Below are 19,856 nucleotides of genomic sequence, written 5' to 3' on the forward strand. Positions count from 1 at the left end.
AAAGAATGGTGATCTGCATGGGTAGAAGGTATTTTCCTCACTGGAAATTCATTACAATAAAGAAATTATGGATCTAGCCCCCCAAAAAATAGTCCTTTGACTTTTACTTTTATTTATGTATACTATTTCTCTCAATATATTTTAGTTGGCTCTCTGAGGGCAGAGGGTGCCTAATAGAGTACCATTCCTAGGACTGGTGCTTAATAAATGCTTGTAAATCAATTGAAAATGGTTCAAGATACAGCAAAGAAGCAGGGAACGGACTTATTATCCAATATATCCAATGCAATTCAATCTAGGGAAATGGAATAAGTAACCTGCTAAGAAAGCAAGGATGTGTACATGTGATGTAAAGCAAGGATGTGAACATGACCCAGAGGTCATGTTCAAGTTTTACTTTAGCTCAGCTTTGCACAAAATCATCTTCCATGACCGAGGCCATGATACGATCTCCAGTTTATGCTTTGGATGTCAGTTCTCCAACCACATTCTCTTTGTAGTTTAGTAAGCTGTGGAGGCCCACAGATGTAGGTGCAAAGTCTAAGTAGCCTTCAAGGCCACCATTTTGTTCTTTTGCATTCAATGCAATCTTGAAATCACTAAACAACAGGAAGTCTTATATTCTCTTCAACTCTCAACTTAGTTCTGTGATCATAAAAGTATGGTCCATTGTGGAAAATTATCTGTAAGTTTGCTTGCTACTTTGTCATATTTTCATAGAGAGTTTTCTCTGGGAAAATTTGATGTATATAGAGAATTCTCATGAATGAAAAGAGAGTAAGCATGAGTTTCAGTGATCGCCTATCCAGCCTTCTTGTTTATTTTATTATTATTATTTTTTTTTTAGATTTTGCAAGGCAGTGGGGTTAAGTGGCTTGCCCAAGGCCACACGGCTAGGTAATTATTAAGTGTCTGAGGTTGGATTTGAACCCAGGTACTCCTGACTCCAAGGCTGGTGCTCTATCCACTACGCCACCTAGTTACCCCTTCTTGTTTATTTTTTCCCCTAATATATCCCATCATCTTCATTCTTTTGGAAATCTGCTTCTTTTGAGATATCTTGAGTACTGATCCATAAATACCTGTTAAAGATTTGTTTCCTACGTGAATGTTTTCTGTAAGAAAGAACCTGGTTAAAGTGGAGTTGTTCTGTTCAACCCCATTTTCTTTGGGACCATTTCCATGTCTTTCATAGTAATCAATACTAATGAAATTACAGGTCCTTCCCTTTTTCTTCCCTTTCCCCTTCCCCTCCCTATTGTAATCTACCCACAGAACAATAGTTATAAAAGTGATAATTTCATCACTGTGGCCAATGAGAACAGACCACGCCTCTTTGATATTATCTGTACCAATTAAACCTTGTGCAAAACAATAATGGGGACACTGTCTTGACTTTTCATCTTATCTGTCTTTTCCATTGACAATTTGCTTATTAAACAATTCAGGGTGGGGCTCCTGTGCTTTCTTTTTATCTTTAAACATTATTATACTTTGCTATCCATTTCAATTCTTTCTCCAGTTATCCAGTGATCAGAAACACTTTGGACAGATAGTGGAATCTGAAATAACTGTCTCTTCTTTCTGACCTTTTATAAAATTAGAATCAGTTTTCATTTTTTTCTAATGCTTTCTGGTACTCAATCCAGAGCATTTGTACCTTTCTCTTGAAGAAAGCATTCATGATATATGGGTGGCTAGATGGAACAGTGAAGAGAGTGAAGAATCTGGAATCAGGAAGACTCATTTTTCTTGAGTTCAAATCTAGCCTCAGATATTAGCTGTGTGACCCTGGGCAAGTCACTTAACTCTGCCTTATTTCCTCAATGATAAAATAAGGTGGAAAAGGAAATAGCAAATCACTCTGGTAACTCTGCCAAAAATCCCAAATGGATTCACAAAGAGTTGGACATGACTGAAAAATGACTGTATCAGAACTGATTCATGATGTGAGGCCCTTCTGAGAAGTGTGCAAGAAGTTTTCTACTTCTATCTCAACACCAATTAGTTAGAAATATCCAGAGTTCAAATTACAGAACTATCTTTACTGAAGAGAACTATTTAAAAAATTTCAAAGACAGGGAGAGGGGAAGGAGAAGATTTCTTTTACAAGAGATGAAACCTTCTACCATAAGTAAGAGGAATGCTTGACTCTCCCTATAGTTCTTTATTTTTTTTAAAAAAAGGCCATTCAAGATTCCCATCTAAGTTTCTTTTAAAGAATGCTTTGTCTCTGAGGGATCCAGAGTTACCCTTTGCCTGAAATAGTCCAGAGATTTTTAACTATCAACCTTAAAAAAAAAAGGGCTTTGGTCTTTTCTTCTTGAAAACACTCTCTCTACTCCCAGTCTTCTTGTTAGTTCCATTTTGTGTTAGGATCTCTTATTATCTTTATCTAAATGTCATTTAACCAGACTTTCTGACCTCTAGGGATTTGAAGACAAATAGTATAAACTCATGGAGAAAAAAGTCTTCCATTAGTTTAAATTAGGACAGAATTCACTCATTTCCACCTTCCCAAAGAACAATAAATGAAAGTGTTCTTCCCTACATATTATTTTATCCTACTAAGGGATCAGAAAAGAAGATTTGAAATAAAAAACATATTAAAAAAAGAAAAGAAGATTTGAACAAATTGTTAATTATTTAACTATTGTCAGTTTTTAGTCCTCCAAAAGCATTAGCAAAAACAACAACAAAAAAGAGTCATCTGTTCAAAAGCTTTCATCTCAATGTTTTTCAAACTGGGGAAGGGAGGAAGTGGTGGGAGCAAACAACTGAAAAGTACAACTAAAGGTGAATTTGTAAATACATTGCAGAACATTGATAAAATGGAATAAATGTGATAAGACAATTAAGATTGACAAATGGGAGAATTACAAAGAAATCTGGAAAGACATTTTTGAAAAAGCCAAGCACTTACCTCACCCCACCCCCCAAGAATGAAATACCTAGGAACTATGGTAAGTAGATATGAATTAATGAGCAAAGAATTCTGATTGTCAACTATAAAAATAGAAATATATTCACTGACATATCAATGGATAAATGATGTAGCACTGACCCTCCAGAGGTGGAACTGACATTGTCATGCCACTTTATGCATTGAAATTACCTAATTTAAATTACTTAGCTAAATTAAATCAGTAAACAGCTACTAAGTTTTGTTATTTGTATTGAAGTTTGATATTATAGTCCTAATAATACATTTAATTTTTTCAAAGGGAGTTACAAGTTCACAATACCAAATAACGGGCTAAACAAAGGTATTATACCACAGAAAAAGCTAATGGTGAGTTATTTCCCCTCACACAATAAATAGTTCTTCAGGGTTTTTTTACTTTTTCTTTGATTATTTGACAAGTAAGATAACATTTCTTCTCAAAAGAACACAACACCTATTAGTGGGGTCTTATTATTCAGGGTGTTAGTTTTTCAGAAGTTTTGATGTAGAAATTCTCTAAATGCTTTCAAGAACTAAAAGGCATAATAACTAGGCTTCAGCAGGAAACCATAGAATTATCCCATTTTGTGCCCTGATTGTAAATAATAATTTACCTAAATGGCTGAAAATAAATAACTTTCATATTACAGCTGAATTCTTTCACAATTTCCAGAGAAATGTGGCATGTCATTGACCCACATTGAGTAATTAAACCATTTTATTAGAAACTTTGCTCATAAATGTCAATGAAAGCATCAAGTGGTATTCCAGGAGGTCAGTTGCTCCATGAGATAGCCTTGATATGCCCGCATTCCATTATTTTATCTAAACTCTACACCCATCTATACCTGCTCTCTCCCTAGATTTCATTTCCATGTTGAAAAGTCCTCTTTAAAGGATCCATCCAATATACCTAAAAGTTTCCCCTCAGTCTCTTGACCCTTCTTGGGCAACAAAGTGCATTTAAGGAAAACAGGGGTTAGACTTTCTATTTTGCTATGTCACCTGACTTTTCTAATCACACATTTATCATATGGTATAATTTAAAGCAGAAGTGGCAAGCTCTAGCACTGGAGCCAGATTAAAAATGTAATTGAGAAAATGTTTAACAAAATAAATAAGAACACAGTACAGTAGAGATAATGTTAATTTGTCAATATGAGGTCAGTAAGGATCCCTTTCCATCTGAATTGGACAGCACTAATTTAAGCACTTCTCAAACACCAGTCAGTGTTGGTAATAGTTTACAGACTGACTGCCCACTAAGTGCCTTCCAAGGTTGACCTTGTATCTAATGTAGTTCATCTATGTTTATTTACATATAAGTTATAATATTATATAATATTATTATATTAAAATATAAAGGGGCAGAGACCACTTTGACTTTTTTCTTTGTACCCCATGGTGCCTGGCGTAGTATGTCTTAAAAAATGCTAATCTATTGATTCATTTCCATTGTCTTTCCTGGTCATCAGCAATTTTGATTCTTCAGAGATCATGGGTGTCTCATGACCATAATAGTATATAATCAATTTTTTCTTTTCACCTGATGAAAAGGGAAGAATCTAATCGCATTGATGGCAGTAGCTCCTTTTCCACTTTTCTAGTTGGAAAATGTGGCTTTTTAATAATAAGAAAATGTTTAATTGTAGAACAATTTTCTCTAAGGAAGGAAAATGGAGTTCAAATAATCACTAAATAAAATCAGGGTGGTATGGGAATTCCCTTACAACCATTTCAATGGTGCTAAAAAATTGTTACTTGTCCTTTGTTCTAGAAGAGGACTGTGACATCAGGAAGATGATTCAAGACTTCCAAGCAAATTGGATTTAAGTGAGGGGGTGCTGGGTAAAAGCACCAGCCTCACTCTCTCCTCTAGAGCCATCTGGGTCCAGTGGTCAGCTATTAATAAGTGGAGATGACACTATGCAGCGCTAAGATCTTTCCCAGGTTCAGTTTGACTGAGGCAATACCCATTCAGTGATTAAAGATAGATAAGAAATGAGGCAAAAGAATGGCCTCTTTTACCTAGTCAAATATGTAAGTACATATATGTATTTTCTGGTCAAAACAGAAACAATGGCTATTTACATTCACTCTGAGCTATCAGGGTCTAAACAATGAGCAAGTAAGAACTTGGAATGGGACCTATTGTTGACCAATCAATGACAGCCAGAGTGATTTGGGTTTAAAATATGGTCCCTTAAAGTAGGTCTAATAGGTATGTATATATTTTATTCCATAAAGTAAGTCTTACTGTCAGATTTCTCCCTAGAGTTGGAATTTAGTTGAATTGAAATTGAATAAGGCAGAAAGTCCTCTGCCCATATACTTCCTTCTCCACCCCAATTGGCTAATAGCTTCCTAAACTCAAAACTATGTGTTTGTATCTTCACTTCTGATCACTTTCCTGGGATGTGGTAATGATATAAGATATGCCTTTCTAATTCCCCCCAAAATGCTTCTCATATAGAGCTTCTGAGAGAGAACAGAACCCATAAATCACCATTTGACCAAATCTATAAGAAACAAAAAAATATTTTCTGTGTAAGAACTGTTTAGCTCTGCTAATCTCATGTATGAAAGGTGATATACCTCCAGCTCTTCCCCACCCCCACCCCCAAGCCCAGGAGTCATGAAAAAGGAATGAACGAGAACTACAAATTCTCAAGGGCATGCCCAAGATCACTAGCTAGCAAGAAGACTCAGGAAAAAAAATTCCCAAACATGAATTTTAAAAAATTCAATTCAACTCTCATCATTGGCAGTAATGTTCCCATTTTGTATGTTTTTAACAGCAAAAGAAATTCATTCTCCATTCTAGATAATACTTCATTCTTTAGCTGCACGACTTCCTTTACCAATTCCAAAGAAGGGAAAAAAATGAAAGTTTCCCCATAGCCCATTTTCCCCCTCTCTTCACAGCTATACTCTAGTTTTTTTTTTACCATTTGGTCTATATCCGCTAGTTAGATGACATAAGGATTAGGCTCTATCACCAGACATGAATGCAAGAATTTCCTTGCACAAATGTCAAAGTGTAAATGGAATTTGTCAAATTCTTTACGGAAGTTGACTGTTAATTGGAGACAGTGGTATAGGAGGTTACATCTGATGTCAGGAGACCTAGGTTTTGCCAATTTCTAAACACAAGTTCATTTTTTCTGAACTTCCATCATTCTCATTTGTAAAATGAGGACAATAATAAGCTACCTACCACATCACTTTTCTATGAAGAAAGCAGTTGGTAAACCGTATGTGATTTCACTGGTACGGAAAATTCCCTCCATCCTGGATGATCCAACTCTTCTATGCCATGGTTGGAAAGAAATTATCAGAGGTTCAGGGATATTCAGTAATTTTTCCCAGAGTTTCAGAGCAGTTTAATCTCAGTGGTGGGATTTGAACTAAGATCTCATTCCAAGACCAGTCCTCTTATCATGATTCTAAGCTACTCCTTACAACTCTAAAAGTACTTCATAAATATGTCATTATTATGTTATTTATTTCTATATCCTACCCACTCTCAGAAGTATTTGAGGCAGTCTCTGCCATCAAACATCATATGGTAACCAACTAAAGATTAAAAACAGAACAGAGATTTCTAAGAAAAGAGCAGAGGGAATATTGTTTGCCAGCACCTTGGAGGAGCTGGTTATTACAGCTGGACACCAAATTTGACTCTGTTTCTTGGCAGCCACAGTAAGAAGGGAAATGCATCAGGTTACATAGTTTTTATTGTCTGACAGACCAATTGGTTTGCAGAGACAAATTCTTCTTTATAGCTGAATTAAAGGACAGTATCTTCACTACTTCTTAGAAAATTGGCCAGCTTCAGGCTGGGAATCAATACTCTGTTTAATTTTCTCCTGCAATCTCTGGCAATATTACCCTGAGCTGTGGGTGATGAGATATAAAATGTGTGTCCAAAGATTGAAGAAATCCTGAAAACTTTCATGTGGATGAAAGGTTCTATACTAGAGAAATATGAAGCAGGGCATCAAAGGATACAAGAGGGCTCCCACTTCATTTTTCACTCCTAATAATGCTCCCTGTGAACTTTAGTAGTAAAATGAACCACTTCTTACCTTGAAGAGGTCTCACAAAGGATTTAAGAATTCAATCATTGGTTCATTTGAAATGTCCTATGGAAAGTTAATATGCACAAATCCAGCCTCAGACACTTAGTCCTTAGCTGTATGACCTTGAGCAAGTCACATAATTTCTAGGGCAGTAGAGTGCTGGCCCTGGGGTCAGGAAAACCTCTATTTAGATAAGTCTTTAGTTGTGTGACCTCAACAAATCACTCAACTTCTCTGGTTGGTTTTCTCATGGAAATAACAATAGTGCCCACCTCCTAGGGTGGTTGTAAGGATCAAATGAGATAATAATTGGTAAGTGTTTAGCACCATACCTATGTTTGACACATAGTAATCACTAGATTAGCTCTTATTGGTGCCTATTATTAAATCAGAGAGAAGCAGTATGATATATGGTCAATAGAAGGTCAGGTTTGAGTTATTAAGGGTTTATTATCTATCAAGTACTGTCCTGGAGCTAGAGATAAAAAGAAAAAGATAAAACACCCTCTGCCCTCAATGGGCTTACATTCTACTGGGGGGAGACAATATATATACATATGAACAGATATGAAAAAGATACAATGTGATGGCAGCTGTCTATAAAAGGATATCTGTTGACCATCTGGCCCAAGTTTCTAGAGGCTCATCACCAAACTGATAACTGGGCGGTCGATTTTTCAGTTCTCAAAATCTACCTACTAAGACATGAGGGGAATGGGTATTTACAAACTGAATCTCTGGGGGAAGAGGGATGGCACTCACATAAAATTAGAGATCTTGAAATATTTCTAGGATGAGAGATTTGAGCTGATAGGAACTTCATGGGTCACCCAGTCCAACCTCTTCACTTTATAACATCTCTCTTCTCTTCAATCATATTCACTAGCCTGAATCTTGTCCTCATCAACTCTTGTTTAGATGATTACAATGACTTTCTTCTTTCTCTTTCTGCCTCCAGAATCTCTCTGCTCTAATGAATCTTCCATCAACTATCAAAGTGATTTTTCCTACAGTACAGGCTTAACTAAGTCACCCCCCAACTCAATAAATAAAAGTGGCTCCCAATTATCTTTAGAATCAAATAAAAACTCATGTTTGGCAAGGAAAGTTCTTTACAATTTGGTCCCCTCAACTTTTCTTATCTATTTACAATTTACTGTCAGCCATGACCTCCTTGATCTAACTATATTGGTCTCCTTGATCTTCATCCTTTCTAGTTTTGTGACTGTACTCCATCAGGCCTGGAATGTTCTTCCTCCTGGTTTCCATGTCTTCACTTCCTCCTACTCCCTTTCAAGACTCCCACATTCTGTAAGAAGCCTTTCCTAGGCCTGCCACCTCTTAGTGGTTTTTCCCTCTGGGATTGCCTTCCCCACTTGTCCTTACTTTTGTCTCACCAGTGGATTTCAATGACTCTGGAAGAGAGTGAGGCTGATCATCTTGCATAGTTGTGCCTCACTTAAATCTAATTCACGTATAATTCTAGATGTCACATTTATGATAACTTTGGAGTCCTTCAAAAACAAAGGACAAAACAACAGCACCCAGCTTGTAGATGTAAGTGTTATATGTTGTATCCCCCATTAGAAAACATATTCCGAGAAGAGAGGGACTAGGGTTTTTTGGAGGGGCTTTGTTTTTTATTCGGGGCGGGGGAGGTTGCCTTTCTGGATATTTTCAGCCTTATCAAAGAGCCTGGCCCATAGAAAATACTTAATGAAAGCTTCTTGATGAACAAATTGAGAAGTGAAAAAACTTTCAAAGAGATAAAAGGTCCAAGGTCTCAGTGGCAGAGTCAGAGTTTGAAACCTTTGACTTCAAATCCAGTGTTGTATTCTGTTCTCTGGGCTATTCTGCCTTGAGGATTCAATCAATGGATCAACAAATATTTAGGAAGCACTTGCTCTGGGTTAGGCCCTATCCTATACACTTGGCATAGTCCAACCTGATGACATATTTACTACAAAAGTCCTCTCTCATTTACTGGGACTCAGGAGGAAACCTGTGCAGCAAACAAAATGCCCAAGTCAATCACAAAACAAAGAACCTTCTCTCCAAGGCTAACCTAAAAAAGTCTTGAATTTCTCTTTCCCTACTCTTTACCTTTGCAAGCATTTATATATTTTATTAAAAAGCCAAAAGGGCCATCCAAGATAAAGGATAAATTCTGCATTATTTTTTCCTATGCTTTTGCAAAGAGCAAAATATTTTGAGATTTGGGTTTTGTGGAGGGAGCCAATGATATTTCCCAGAACACAGAATAATTTTCTAATGAGGTCTCAAAATCTGATACAACTGCCACAGTACTGGTTTTGTTGTATGGACACAGTGTGCTTTGGAAAACATGCCTTACAATATCTTTCAACTAGGTCAAATAATGAGTTTATAAGAAGATTGTTACACCATTACTGTCCCAGGAACATAAATCAAAAAATCAAGGCTGCCAATATTTCACAAACATTAGCATATCCATGCCCCCTTTCAGTGAAGAAATAAAGTTCTCAAAATAACATCTGAAGGGTAATCCAAGGGTAATTAAGTTAAAAAGGCTGCTTTACCTTTGGATTTTCTGCCTTATTTTCCATCACATTTGTCATTCCCTCCTCTCCTAAATATAATACCTTACAAATAACAGGTACTTACCAGAAGTCTCACAACCCCTTCATTAAATAATAACTCATGAGAAGTTACTAAAGAAATGGAAAAATTAGAACTCTAAAATCCTCCCATTTACATTTTATTTACCTTGTATGCACCTAGTTTGTTTGATGCTATCTCCCCATTACAAGATGAGCTTCTGGAGGGCAGGGACCCTGCTTTGGCCCTTCTATCATCAACACTAAGCAGAATGCATAATCCAGAGTAAACATTTAACACATACTTGGTTTCTCTCAGTTCTAGATTAGTTATGGCAATAGAAAATGAAAGCACAGAGAAATCACAAATAATCCAGCAGACTTCACTGTAACAAAAGATTTGAAATCTGCTTCTCATCAAATCTTCTTATAGCATTAAAATTAGCACTACGGGTTGTTGTTGTTCATTCTCAATGAGAACCCATGACATCATGAAGGTGTTATCTTGACTTGCTCGTAAATTGGATTTGAGTGAGGCAGAACTTAGTCATCTATCTCCAGAGACATCTGAATCCAGGGGCAAGACAAAAGTCAAGATGACTGGAGATGGCCCAGAATGAAGTAGATGACCCTGGCCTTTCTAAATCAAGATCTTTCCCAGATCTCGATTTGTCTAAAGTCACACCACTCAATGACTAAGGGCTAGATAAGAATTGAGACTAAAGATGGTACAATTTACCATTCCAAAGATATCAATCTAGGAGGGAAGAACTCTCAGAATTTTTTTGCCAAAACAGGAAACAATTGCTATTTACATTCTTTTGGAAGAGGGAGAGGAGAAAGGAAGGAAGGAAGGAAGAAGAGAAGGAAGGAAAGGAGGGAGGGAGGAAAGGTGGAAGGGAGGGTAGGAAAGAGGGAGGGAGGGGGGAAAGAGAGAGAAGAAAGAAAAAAAGAAGAGGGAAACAGATAGCAGATAGACAGAAAAGCAACATTTCCCAACTTCTGTTCAAATTGGCAGGTTGGGGCCCCAGAGGGCAGCTACTACTATCTCAGATAATATGATAAATACAGTTACTACTAGTAGTTAGTTATAGGACAGCTAGATGGTCCAGTGGTTACAGTGCTAGACCTGCAGTCAAGAAGACTTAAGTTCAAATCTAGTCTTGGACATTCAGGAGCCCTGTGACCCTGAGCAAGTCAATTAACATCTGTCAGCCTCAGTTTCTTAATCTTCAAAATCACCATAATACTATTTCTATTACTTTCCCCAAGGGGTTACTATGAAAAAGATACTTTTAAAAACCTTGAATTACTATCTTGATGGAAGCCATACACATTATCTTCAATTACTTTTCAAAAGCAAAGGGTTAGGGGAGGCTAGGTGGCACAGTGGATAGAGCACCAGCCTTGGAGTCAGGAGTACCTGAGTTCAAATCTGGTCTCAGACACTTAATAATTACTTAGCTGTGTGGCCTTGGGCAAGCCACTTAACCCCATTGTCTTGAAAAATCTAAAAAAAAAAAAAAGCAAAGGGTGAAATAACCCAGAAACTGAATAATGATCTCCAAATCATCAATAATTAGCTTAATTCTTTTATTTCATGTATATAGTGGGGTCATCCTTTTACTTCCTATTACTGAAAGGTTGGGGTTGTGTGTGTGAGCTGCAACAGAATTCAAACCAATCAGGAGAAGAGCTGCTAAGAAGCAGGACCAAGAAATAGAGCAATTCAAAGCTTCCATGTAAGGGACCACTAAAAGAGATCCAGTCTTTAAAAAAAATTATCTTTCTTTTTATTTGCTGAAATTTTTATTAGACACAATAGTGTTTTCATCTAAATGGCCGTTTTATGTTGCAAGGTCTTTCAGGAAACCAATGATTTCTAATATGCCTGTTTGAAATATAACATTCTATTATATAACTGGAGGCAGCTGGGTAGCTCAGTGGATAGAGTACTAGGTCTAAAGTCAAGAAGACCTGAGTTCAAATCCAGCCACAGGCACATACTAGTTGGGTGAATCTTGTAAACTTCTGCTTGCCTTTATCCATTGGAGAAAGAAATGGCAAACCACTCCAGTATCTTTGCCAAGAAAACCCTATGGACAATATGGATCACAAGGTCTGGAAGAGTCAGATATGACTGAATGAAAGAACAATAACTGGGTAATTAATCTTTTAATACAGTGGGAAGGATGAAATTAAAATTGCTCATGTAAAATGACAAAACTACTTAGCTTTTTAAAATATAGATATGCAAAAATTATAATTCTTATTTGCACTGTTCTTTCTTTTTCTTTTAAATACAGAAGAGGTCAGATGATCATTGATACTTCTCAGCGACTATCTGAGTCACTTCTTTGAATACCTTTTTCCACATTTGCAAAGTAGGAACAATAGTACTTGGACTAATATTAGTTTGCCTCATAGAGCTGTTGCAAGGGAAACCCTCTCTTAACAAATAAAATACAGCATGAACTTTATTCACTTTCAAAAATCAGTTACTGACTTTTATCTACAAGCATATGGTGATCAGCATTTGAGTAACATGCACATTTTTTTAAAAAAACTCTCTTAGATTTATCAAATACAATAACTCAATTATACATGCACAGGGCATACTGAAACCAATTCAAGAGCTGAATGTTAAATTTGTGAGCATTCACACCTCCAGAATTTGCAAACACTATAAATCAGCACTTGATTTATTGTGTGATTGTCTAGACCTAAGAAAGTGATGGAGAAAATATTAATAATTCAGGTTAAACTTAAAAGTGTGGCTTCAATACATTATTTTTTCCTAAAATCCAGTTGTTAAAAATATACTAGCATGCCTATTCTCATGGTGTGCCAAAAGTCTTAGTGCAGTTTTAAACTATTAAAATAAGATTTAACAAACAAAAATACGCACCAATAAATTATAACAAAAAAAGCTTTCATAGCTTAAAACTGCCTTAAGACTTAAGACTATATACCTAAATCTACAATGTATTTCAAAAGTATATGGCTATTAACAAATAGAACTATGTTTACTGTTTTGATTTTCTTAATAATCAAGAGTAAAGTCAAAGTTACAACCATTTTGGAGGTAATATAGCAGTATAGAAGGCGGCAGGGTGTTTGACCAAAACATTTGATGTGATGTAGGAAGACCCGGGTTTGAATCTGCCACTTATTACATCTGATCCTGGGCAGGTCACAATTTCTTTGGACTTCACTGTTTATATCTGTAAAAGAGAAGAGTTGGAACATGTGGTTCTAAAGGTCCCCCTTTAGCTCCATGAGAGCCTAACGAAGCTCTATCACCTTCAAAATTGCATTAACTTTTTAAATTGTTTTTAAAATAAGTGATTACAATCATTCTCCTTTGTCCCTGCATTTGATCTTCATTATATTTTTATTCTTAATATTCACAGAGAGAAGGGCAAAAGGAATTCAAGCTATCATATGTGTGTTGTCTGTGCCTTTTTAGTTCTTTTCACTAATTATTTATCATCAGTCTACTGAAAAACAAATTTTAAAAAGCATGAATAATTAACACTAAAGACCTGCAATAGTAACAAAATAGAATCCTTCAAAGGGATTAGAAAAATAAGGTTCATGATAGACATTAAGCACGCATAATATCTGTTGTATCTTGTGGTTGGCAGAAAAATAAAAGGTAGCACAAGCTCTAAAATGCTTACAATGACAAAGGTATTATCTGCAGAGCTATGTCTGAGTTTAACTGCTGAGAACAAGCCTAAAGTAAATGGTCTTTTGTAAATAATTCCTCTCCCTCTCTCTCCCTCCATTTCTACTCCTAAATTTGATTAATTATAGATAGAATGCAGGCAACTGTCACACCCTACAAGCCCATAAGCTGACCTAGCCGACATAGCTCATGTTCTCCTTACCACACTCCCTCCTCCCCAGGGCTCCTTGTCCTCTGACCTCCCCACCACACATCCAGCTCAACTCTCCTTGCTCTGACTCCCAAGCTCAGGTCTGGAGGGAGACCAGAACAATACAACTGGTACCCTTCAAATCCCTGCTGTCCAGCTTCAAAAGAGCTCTTGTCCCTGCCAAACAATCCTTTCAGTCACCTCTGATTGACTCCTTAGGAATTACCTCCCACGGACCATTACAGACCTCTCTATCCTCAAGGGCCCAATCTCTCCCTCTTCCTTCCACTTCTGGCAGATCACTCTAACTCCTCTTTGGACATGATCTTACAAAAATGCATTGGAGTCTTTAAATGCAATTAAAACTTCATCTCTACCTCTTGGTTTTCCCAGCTTCCTTCAAGTCTAAACCACAATCCCAATGCCTTTCTTGATTTCCCTTAATGTTAATGTTAGCATTCTCTCTGTTCTAATTTAACCTGCATCTATCTTATTCATACCTCATTATTTGTCTGTTGCTGTCTCTCTCAATACACAGAGTTTCTGAAGGGCATAAATAGTTTTTTGCCCTTCTTTTATTTCCAGCATTTCAAATAGAGACTAAGTAGGCACTTAATAAATGCTTACTGAATGGCTGATTTCACAATCAGGTTCCATCCTACCTTTCTATATTTATTTTGCATTTCTTCCCTTCCCACCCACTCTGGTCCAGTCAATCTGGGCACCTGGCTGTTACCCAAACAGCTCCTATCTTGATACTTTTGCAAAGGTTGCCACCCAAGCCTCAAATGGCCCGTCTCTTCGTTTCCCTCTCTCAGAATCCTCAGCAACCTTCAATGCTGAAATCACTCTACTTTCCTATGCGAAACACACTCCCTGTCCCATTCCAGTTGTTAGTGCTTGCCCCTTCCTCAAGTCACCTTGTACTCTATTTGCTTATAAGTTGCATCTTCTAGGAAAACTCCATGTTCTTTTTCTTTTGTCTTATTCCCAGAACCTAATACAAGAGCTTGCATATGGTAGCTGGTGTTGTTCAGTTCCAACCCACTCTTTTGTGACCCCATTTGGGGTTGTGTCTTGGCACATTTGCCATTTGCTTCTCCAGCTCATTTTACAGAGGAGGGAACTGGAACAAACAATGCTAAGTGATGTGTCCAGGGTCATATAGCTAGTTAAGTGGCTGAGACCACATTTGAACTCAGATCTTCCTGATTCCAGGGACTGTGTCACCTCAACAAAAACTTGTTCAATCAATTAGCTTGATCTGTGATAATACATCACAGTCTGGAAATCAATCTACAACCTTTTCCAGTCTCTATCACTAAGATGATGACTAGAATCTGCTTTGTTTTATTTTGTTTTAAATCTGTTCTGCCTAAATCCCTTCTTAGGCCCTCTGAGTAGCTTTGGTATTCTCATATCAAACCAAAATTTGACTCTTTGCCATTACTAGTCAGTGCTCCTTTTGCCTTCTGGGTCCAAGTTAGTCAGTAAATACGTGGGAGTGGGAAAGGGGATATAAGTAAAGGCAAAAACAATCCAAGTCCAAGTAAGCTGATGATTACTCTTTCAGGTGAATGGGTTTCAAATACTCTAAGGTGGCTACTGTGTTAGTCTTCTCTTCTCCACCCTAAGTCTCCCCAAGTCCTTCAATTGACCATCATATGCTGGGATCTCCAAGTCCTCCATCATTCTGACTGCTCCCTCCTCTTCTCAACATTCTCAAGGTCCCCCCTCCTTTTGGAATTTTGTGCTTTAAAACAAACTGAGTGACTTTCATTTTTCACTGTGGAACCACAGTGCCCTTAATTTTTTCTTCATTTTCAAACAAAGGGAGAATGCCTGTGGAAAGAATGATTTTTCCCATACACTAACAGCCCCAAGGATCCTTAGCTCTGGATCTGGTTCTGATATTTTTCCTCAAATCTGAATATCTGGTCTTCACTTATGTAAAATAAATGAAATAAGATTGGCAGGTCTCCTGAGGCTACTTGGATCTCCAGTGTCTTCTGCTGCAATCCTATACATACTTTCCCTGTCTGATCCATGCTCTTGAGATTTATTGGAGGAGGGATGGAAGTCAAAGAAAGCCCGTTAAGAGTTGCCCAAGAATCAACTCTTTCTTATTCATTGTAACAAGTAGCATCTTGTCCATCCACCCTCAGTGGTTAGACTTTGGCAGGATTTACAGGCTAGGACTGTGCCCCTCTCTTTGAAATCAGTAGCTGAAGTTTTGTTTAGGTCAGTGGCTAGTTGAGCTGCCCTAGCTCACAAGCTCTCCAACTCAGACCTCATTTGTTCAAATGTCATCTTTCCAAGAGAAATGACTCTTTGCGATCAAAGTAAACTCCTTCTTTCCACCTGAACAGCCAAGATTTTAGGCTGAGGTCTGAACTCATGAGACACACAGTAAGACTCTACATTCAGTCTCTATACACATTTCTGCAACATGGCTAGAAAACCTCAACCTTACACTCCTTTACACAAAGAATTCAATGAACTTTTTTGAATGAGAGCATATTTGTAAAGCGATTGGCACATAGTAGACATTTAATAAATGTTTATTCTCATTCCCCATAAGAAATATATTCTTGGGTGAATCTATCATTATTATTATTTTATCTTATATGATATCTAATATCATGATATATATCTTATGTTATTTGACATATATCATATATCATACATATGAAATATATATCATATGTTTATTCCCATTTCCTAAAAGAAATATATTCTTGGATGAATCTATTATTATTCTATCACATATCTCTGGTGCTTTAACTCAAATAGTTAATAATAATAATAATAATGAGAATTTATATAGGGCTTTTTCTGGAAAGCATTTAATAGGTTATTTCATTTGGTTATGTTTTCTCTATAACAACCCTGAGAGGTAGCTATTACTATCATCTCCATTTTATAGATGAAAAAACTAAAGAGAACCTAAGTAACTTACTCAATGTCACACAGCTAGAAAGTGCCTCATGAAGAATTCAAACTGGTCTTCCTTATTCTAAGTTCAGCTTTCCATCCACTGGATTGAATCCTTTTTTTTTAATACAACAGTTTATAAATAGAAGAATTTTCCCAGGATATTTTGTGTTTCTGGTGTTTGATATTAGCACAGTCCTTTTTTGAAGAGGTTGGGTGTGATCCCCAATAAATGAGAATGGAAAAACAAGGCAAACTTTAGTTTGTCCACAGTCATTTAAAGATTTAGTGATGGAAAGAGCAAGATGATGTGGGGAGAGCAAGATGATGATTTTATTTGATTGATTCAATTTTATTAGATTCAATTCAATGGTTTTAATAATGGAAGGACTAGAAAAATGACCCTAGGAATTAAAACTGGATATGAAATGAGAAACCCTGGCCTTGAACCCCACAATGTTGTTTATTGATTTACTATCCATGTGACCTTGGGATAAATCATATCCTTCCCTTGGTCTCAGATTCTTCATCTCTAAGAAGGTAGGACAAGATGATCTCTGAACACCTCAGAGGCCATCCCAAATGACACATGCCTCAACAGCAATTCCACTGGCAGCATCCCTAAGGACAAGTGGTCATCCTGCCTTTACATTGGAAGAAATCTAGTGAAGGTAAAGGGAAACCTACTCCCTCCTAGTCCTAAGCTTCGAAACATGGGATCCTCTGAAGTACTAGCCAGCCAACCATCCTTGGGGAACAGGGGGCAGGGGGCAGGCAGCCCTGATCACTGGAACCCTGTGAAGATCTATCAATTGTCTTCGGAACAAAATGCCAATGCACACAATTGGAAGATGTGGACAAACTAATCAACAACACCATCTCAGATTTAAAGGAAGGGATCTCAGAGGCCATCTTATCCAAATCCCTCATTTTATAAGTGAAAGAACTGAGAGGCCCAGGAAATTAAACAACTCACTCAAATTCCAATGGGAGTAAATGTCAGAGATGGAATTGGGACCGAAGTCTTCTGACACCAAATTTATCACTCCTTCCAATATATACCATTGTTTTTCATGACTGACCCTTCCTTACACTGTCTATTGCTGGGAAGGGGAAGACAGTTGTTTATTTTGGCGGGGAAACTGACTTGGCAATGGATTTCTAGGGTAGAAATTCCCTTGGGTTTTAGAGAACTGATTGGGAGCATTGAGAAGTAAAGGGACTTACCCACGACCATCCAGTGTCAGATGGGGGACGCTAATCCATGTCTTCCCAAATCCAAAGTCAGGGCTACTATGCCTTTTTTTTTTTTACTATTTTTAGAGGGAGAATAGGGGGAAAGAATATATTTCTTATATCCCCCAACTTATAACCTTGCTTTGAGGAAATGATTTTCTAAGTCTCCTAAATAATCATGATTGATACTTACAAACTTCAATCATGTTCCATTCTGATGCCTTGTCTTTTCTGAATGGAAAGTGATTCTGGACCCTCAATGGATGACAGAATCATAGAGCTAGAACTGGAAGGGACATCAGAGGCCATATTGTCTAAAACTTTTGCTTAACGGAGGAGAAAACAAAGGCTTAGTGAGGTCACAAGGCATAACTGGTCAGAAGAGGGATTTGAATTCAAGTCATCTTGAGAGTCAGTGCTTTTCCCACTGGGTCATGCTGTCTACCAGTGCGTTTTAAGGTCTGGGGCATTCATTTACCAAAGTTCTGAACGCTAACCAGTGACAGAACTATGTTGCCTAAGGACTGACTGGCTAGAGGTCAGACCCGATAGCAACAACTAAACAATAACAACAAGCTATGTTTCTAGAAGCCCTTAAACAGAGGTCCTGCCACCGAGGGGATTGGATAGTTTTCAGCAGAGTAATAAATAAGACAATTCCCTAGGACTTGGAAGGGCTGTGGTCTTCATAGGCATGAATTTGCAGAACCAGAACTATTGAGCAAGTTGCTTGGCTAACTCATTCACATATGTCTTAAGAGGGGCGAGTGAGGAAAACAAAGAGCTGGGCAAAATAAATCCCTGTTAGTTACTTGGCTTTTGCTACTGATTTAGATATTAAAAGAAGCTCTGTAGCTTTGACAAAATTTCCTGTTTTAACACCCCCGAGCTGCACCATAATATTCAATTCCCTAAGACTATTCTTGAATTCCTGCTAATTACTTTGTAGAGCTCGGCTCCTTTCTTCCTTTTCCTAAGCCTTCCTACTTCCCTCCCTAGCCGAAAGCTCGTTCTCCTGCTATTGCAACTATATATTATAACTTCCACTGATAGAGATCCTACAATAGTCCCAATTAAGGGTGCAATTCCAAGACTCCTAGCCTTTAGTTTCACCTAATCAAGGTTCTCACACCCATCCTAGGCTTCTCCAATCTGCCACTGCTAACATTCTTCCCTGGCCATCACTCCCCAGTATTAGAAGGTAAGGTCCTTGAAGGCAAGGAAGGTCTTACAAGTGCATAATAAATACAATAGAAGGTTTTCATTTATTCATTTTCCCCATGGAAAACTTTTGTCTCAGTATCCCTACCACATTCTTTGCTTTAGTTTTTTTGCAAGGCAAACGGTGTTACGTGGCTTGCCCAAGCCACACAGCTAGGTAATTATTAAGTGTCTGAGACCCTGTTTGAACTCAGGTACTCCTGACTCCAGGGCCGATGCTCTATCCACTGTGTTACCTGGCTGCACCCCCCCCCCCCCACATTCTTACACTTCTAGATACCCATCATGTCTCAGTCTGGCTCAGTTGCTATGTTTCCTTGCCCAGCTCCATTATGACCAACCCTCTACCAATCTGCCACAGATAAGTCTGTTATACTTCTTCCTGTAACCAACACCTTCATGCTTTAGACTACTTGCTCTAGGAACCTCAACCTTCATTGTCTCCAAGACCTCCTCTTTCCCTTCCTGGTTTCTCTTAGAGACAGAATACTCAGGGCACTCAGTCCCAGGCCCCCTTATTTATCATCTCTCCCCACCTGAAGTTAGTCCAGATGTTCAACATCAGGCCATATCTCCATCCCTAACTTATCCTCCATTTATAATGTCGCTCCTCTTAAACTAACTGTACCCATGACACCATTTCACGTAAAGCCATGGTTTCATTAACAAAATTAGGTGAAGCATGCACTCCTCAAGAAACTGTACCTCTCCATTACAATATAATGGAAATATAAAATGAATACAGAGACAACCTTTTCTCTTTTTTGTATTTATATTGTTATTTTTTATTCCATCAATAGAAACAAAATCTAGTTTTTCAGTCAGATAGAAAAACACTACAAAGACCTTTTAAAAAGAAACATGCTTACTATGGAGAACCATCAGCCAATTAAAAATATCATTTACTCTAAAATGCAAAGCACATGTCCAACAAATATGACCTAAAATAGCTCAACATGACAGTTAGCATCTCATTTTTCTT

General features: G+C 37.6%; 1 protein-coding gene across 6 annotated transcripts in view; it reads right to left on the reverse strand.

Annotated features, from left to right (window-relative positions):
- Positions 1-19,856, reverse strand: part of PLCL2 (phospholipase C like 2) — a 317,611-nt gene that overhangs the window by 133,676 nt on the left and 164,079 nt on the right. The window contains exon 1 of one of the 6 annotated variants that reach the window (XM_074195736.1): positions 12,678-16,159. The exons of 4 other annotated variants lie outside the window; for them this stretch is intronic. In XM_074195736.1, coding sequence (XP_074051837.1) covers positions 12,678-12,851 — 174 coding nt within the window. In that variant the 5' untranslated portion in view covers positions 12,852-16,159. Of the gene's footprint in view, positions 1-12,677; positions 16,167-19,856 lie in introns of those variants that run through there. One more of the 6 variants, XM_074195741.1, reaches the window with a different exon arrangement.

This window comes from Macrotis lagotis, chromosome 7, assembly GCF_037893015.1.
Source record: "Macrotis lagotis isolate mMagLag1 chromosome 7, bilby.v1.9.chrom.fasta, whole genome shotgun sequence".
Taxonomy (NCBI): Eukaryota; Metazoa; Chordata; class Mammalia; order Peramelemorphia; family Peramelidae; genus Macrotis; species Macrotis lagotis.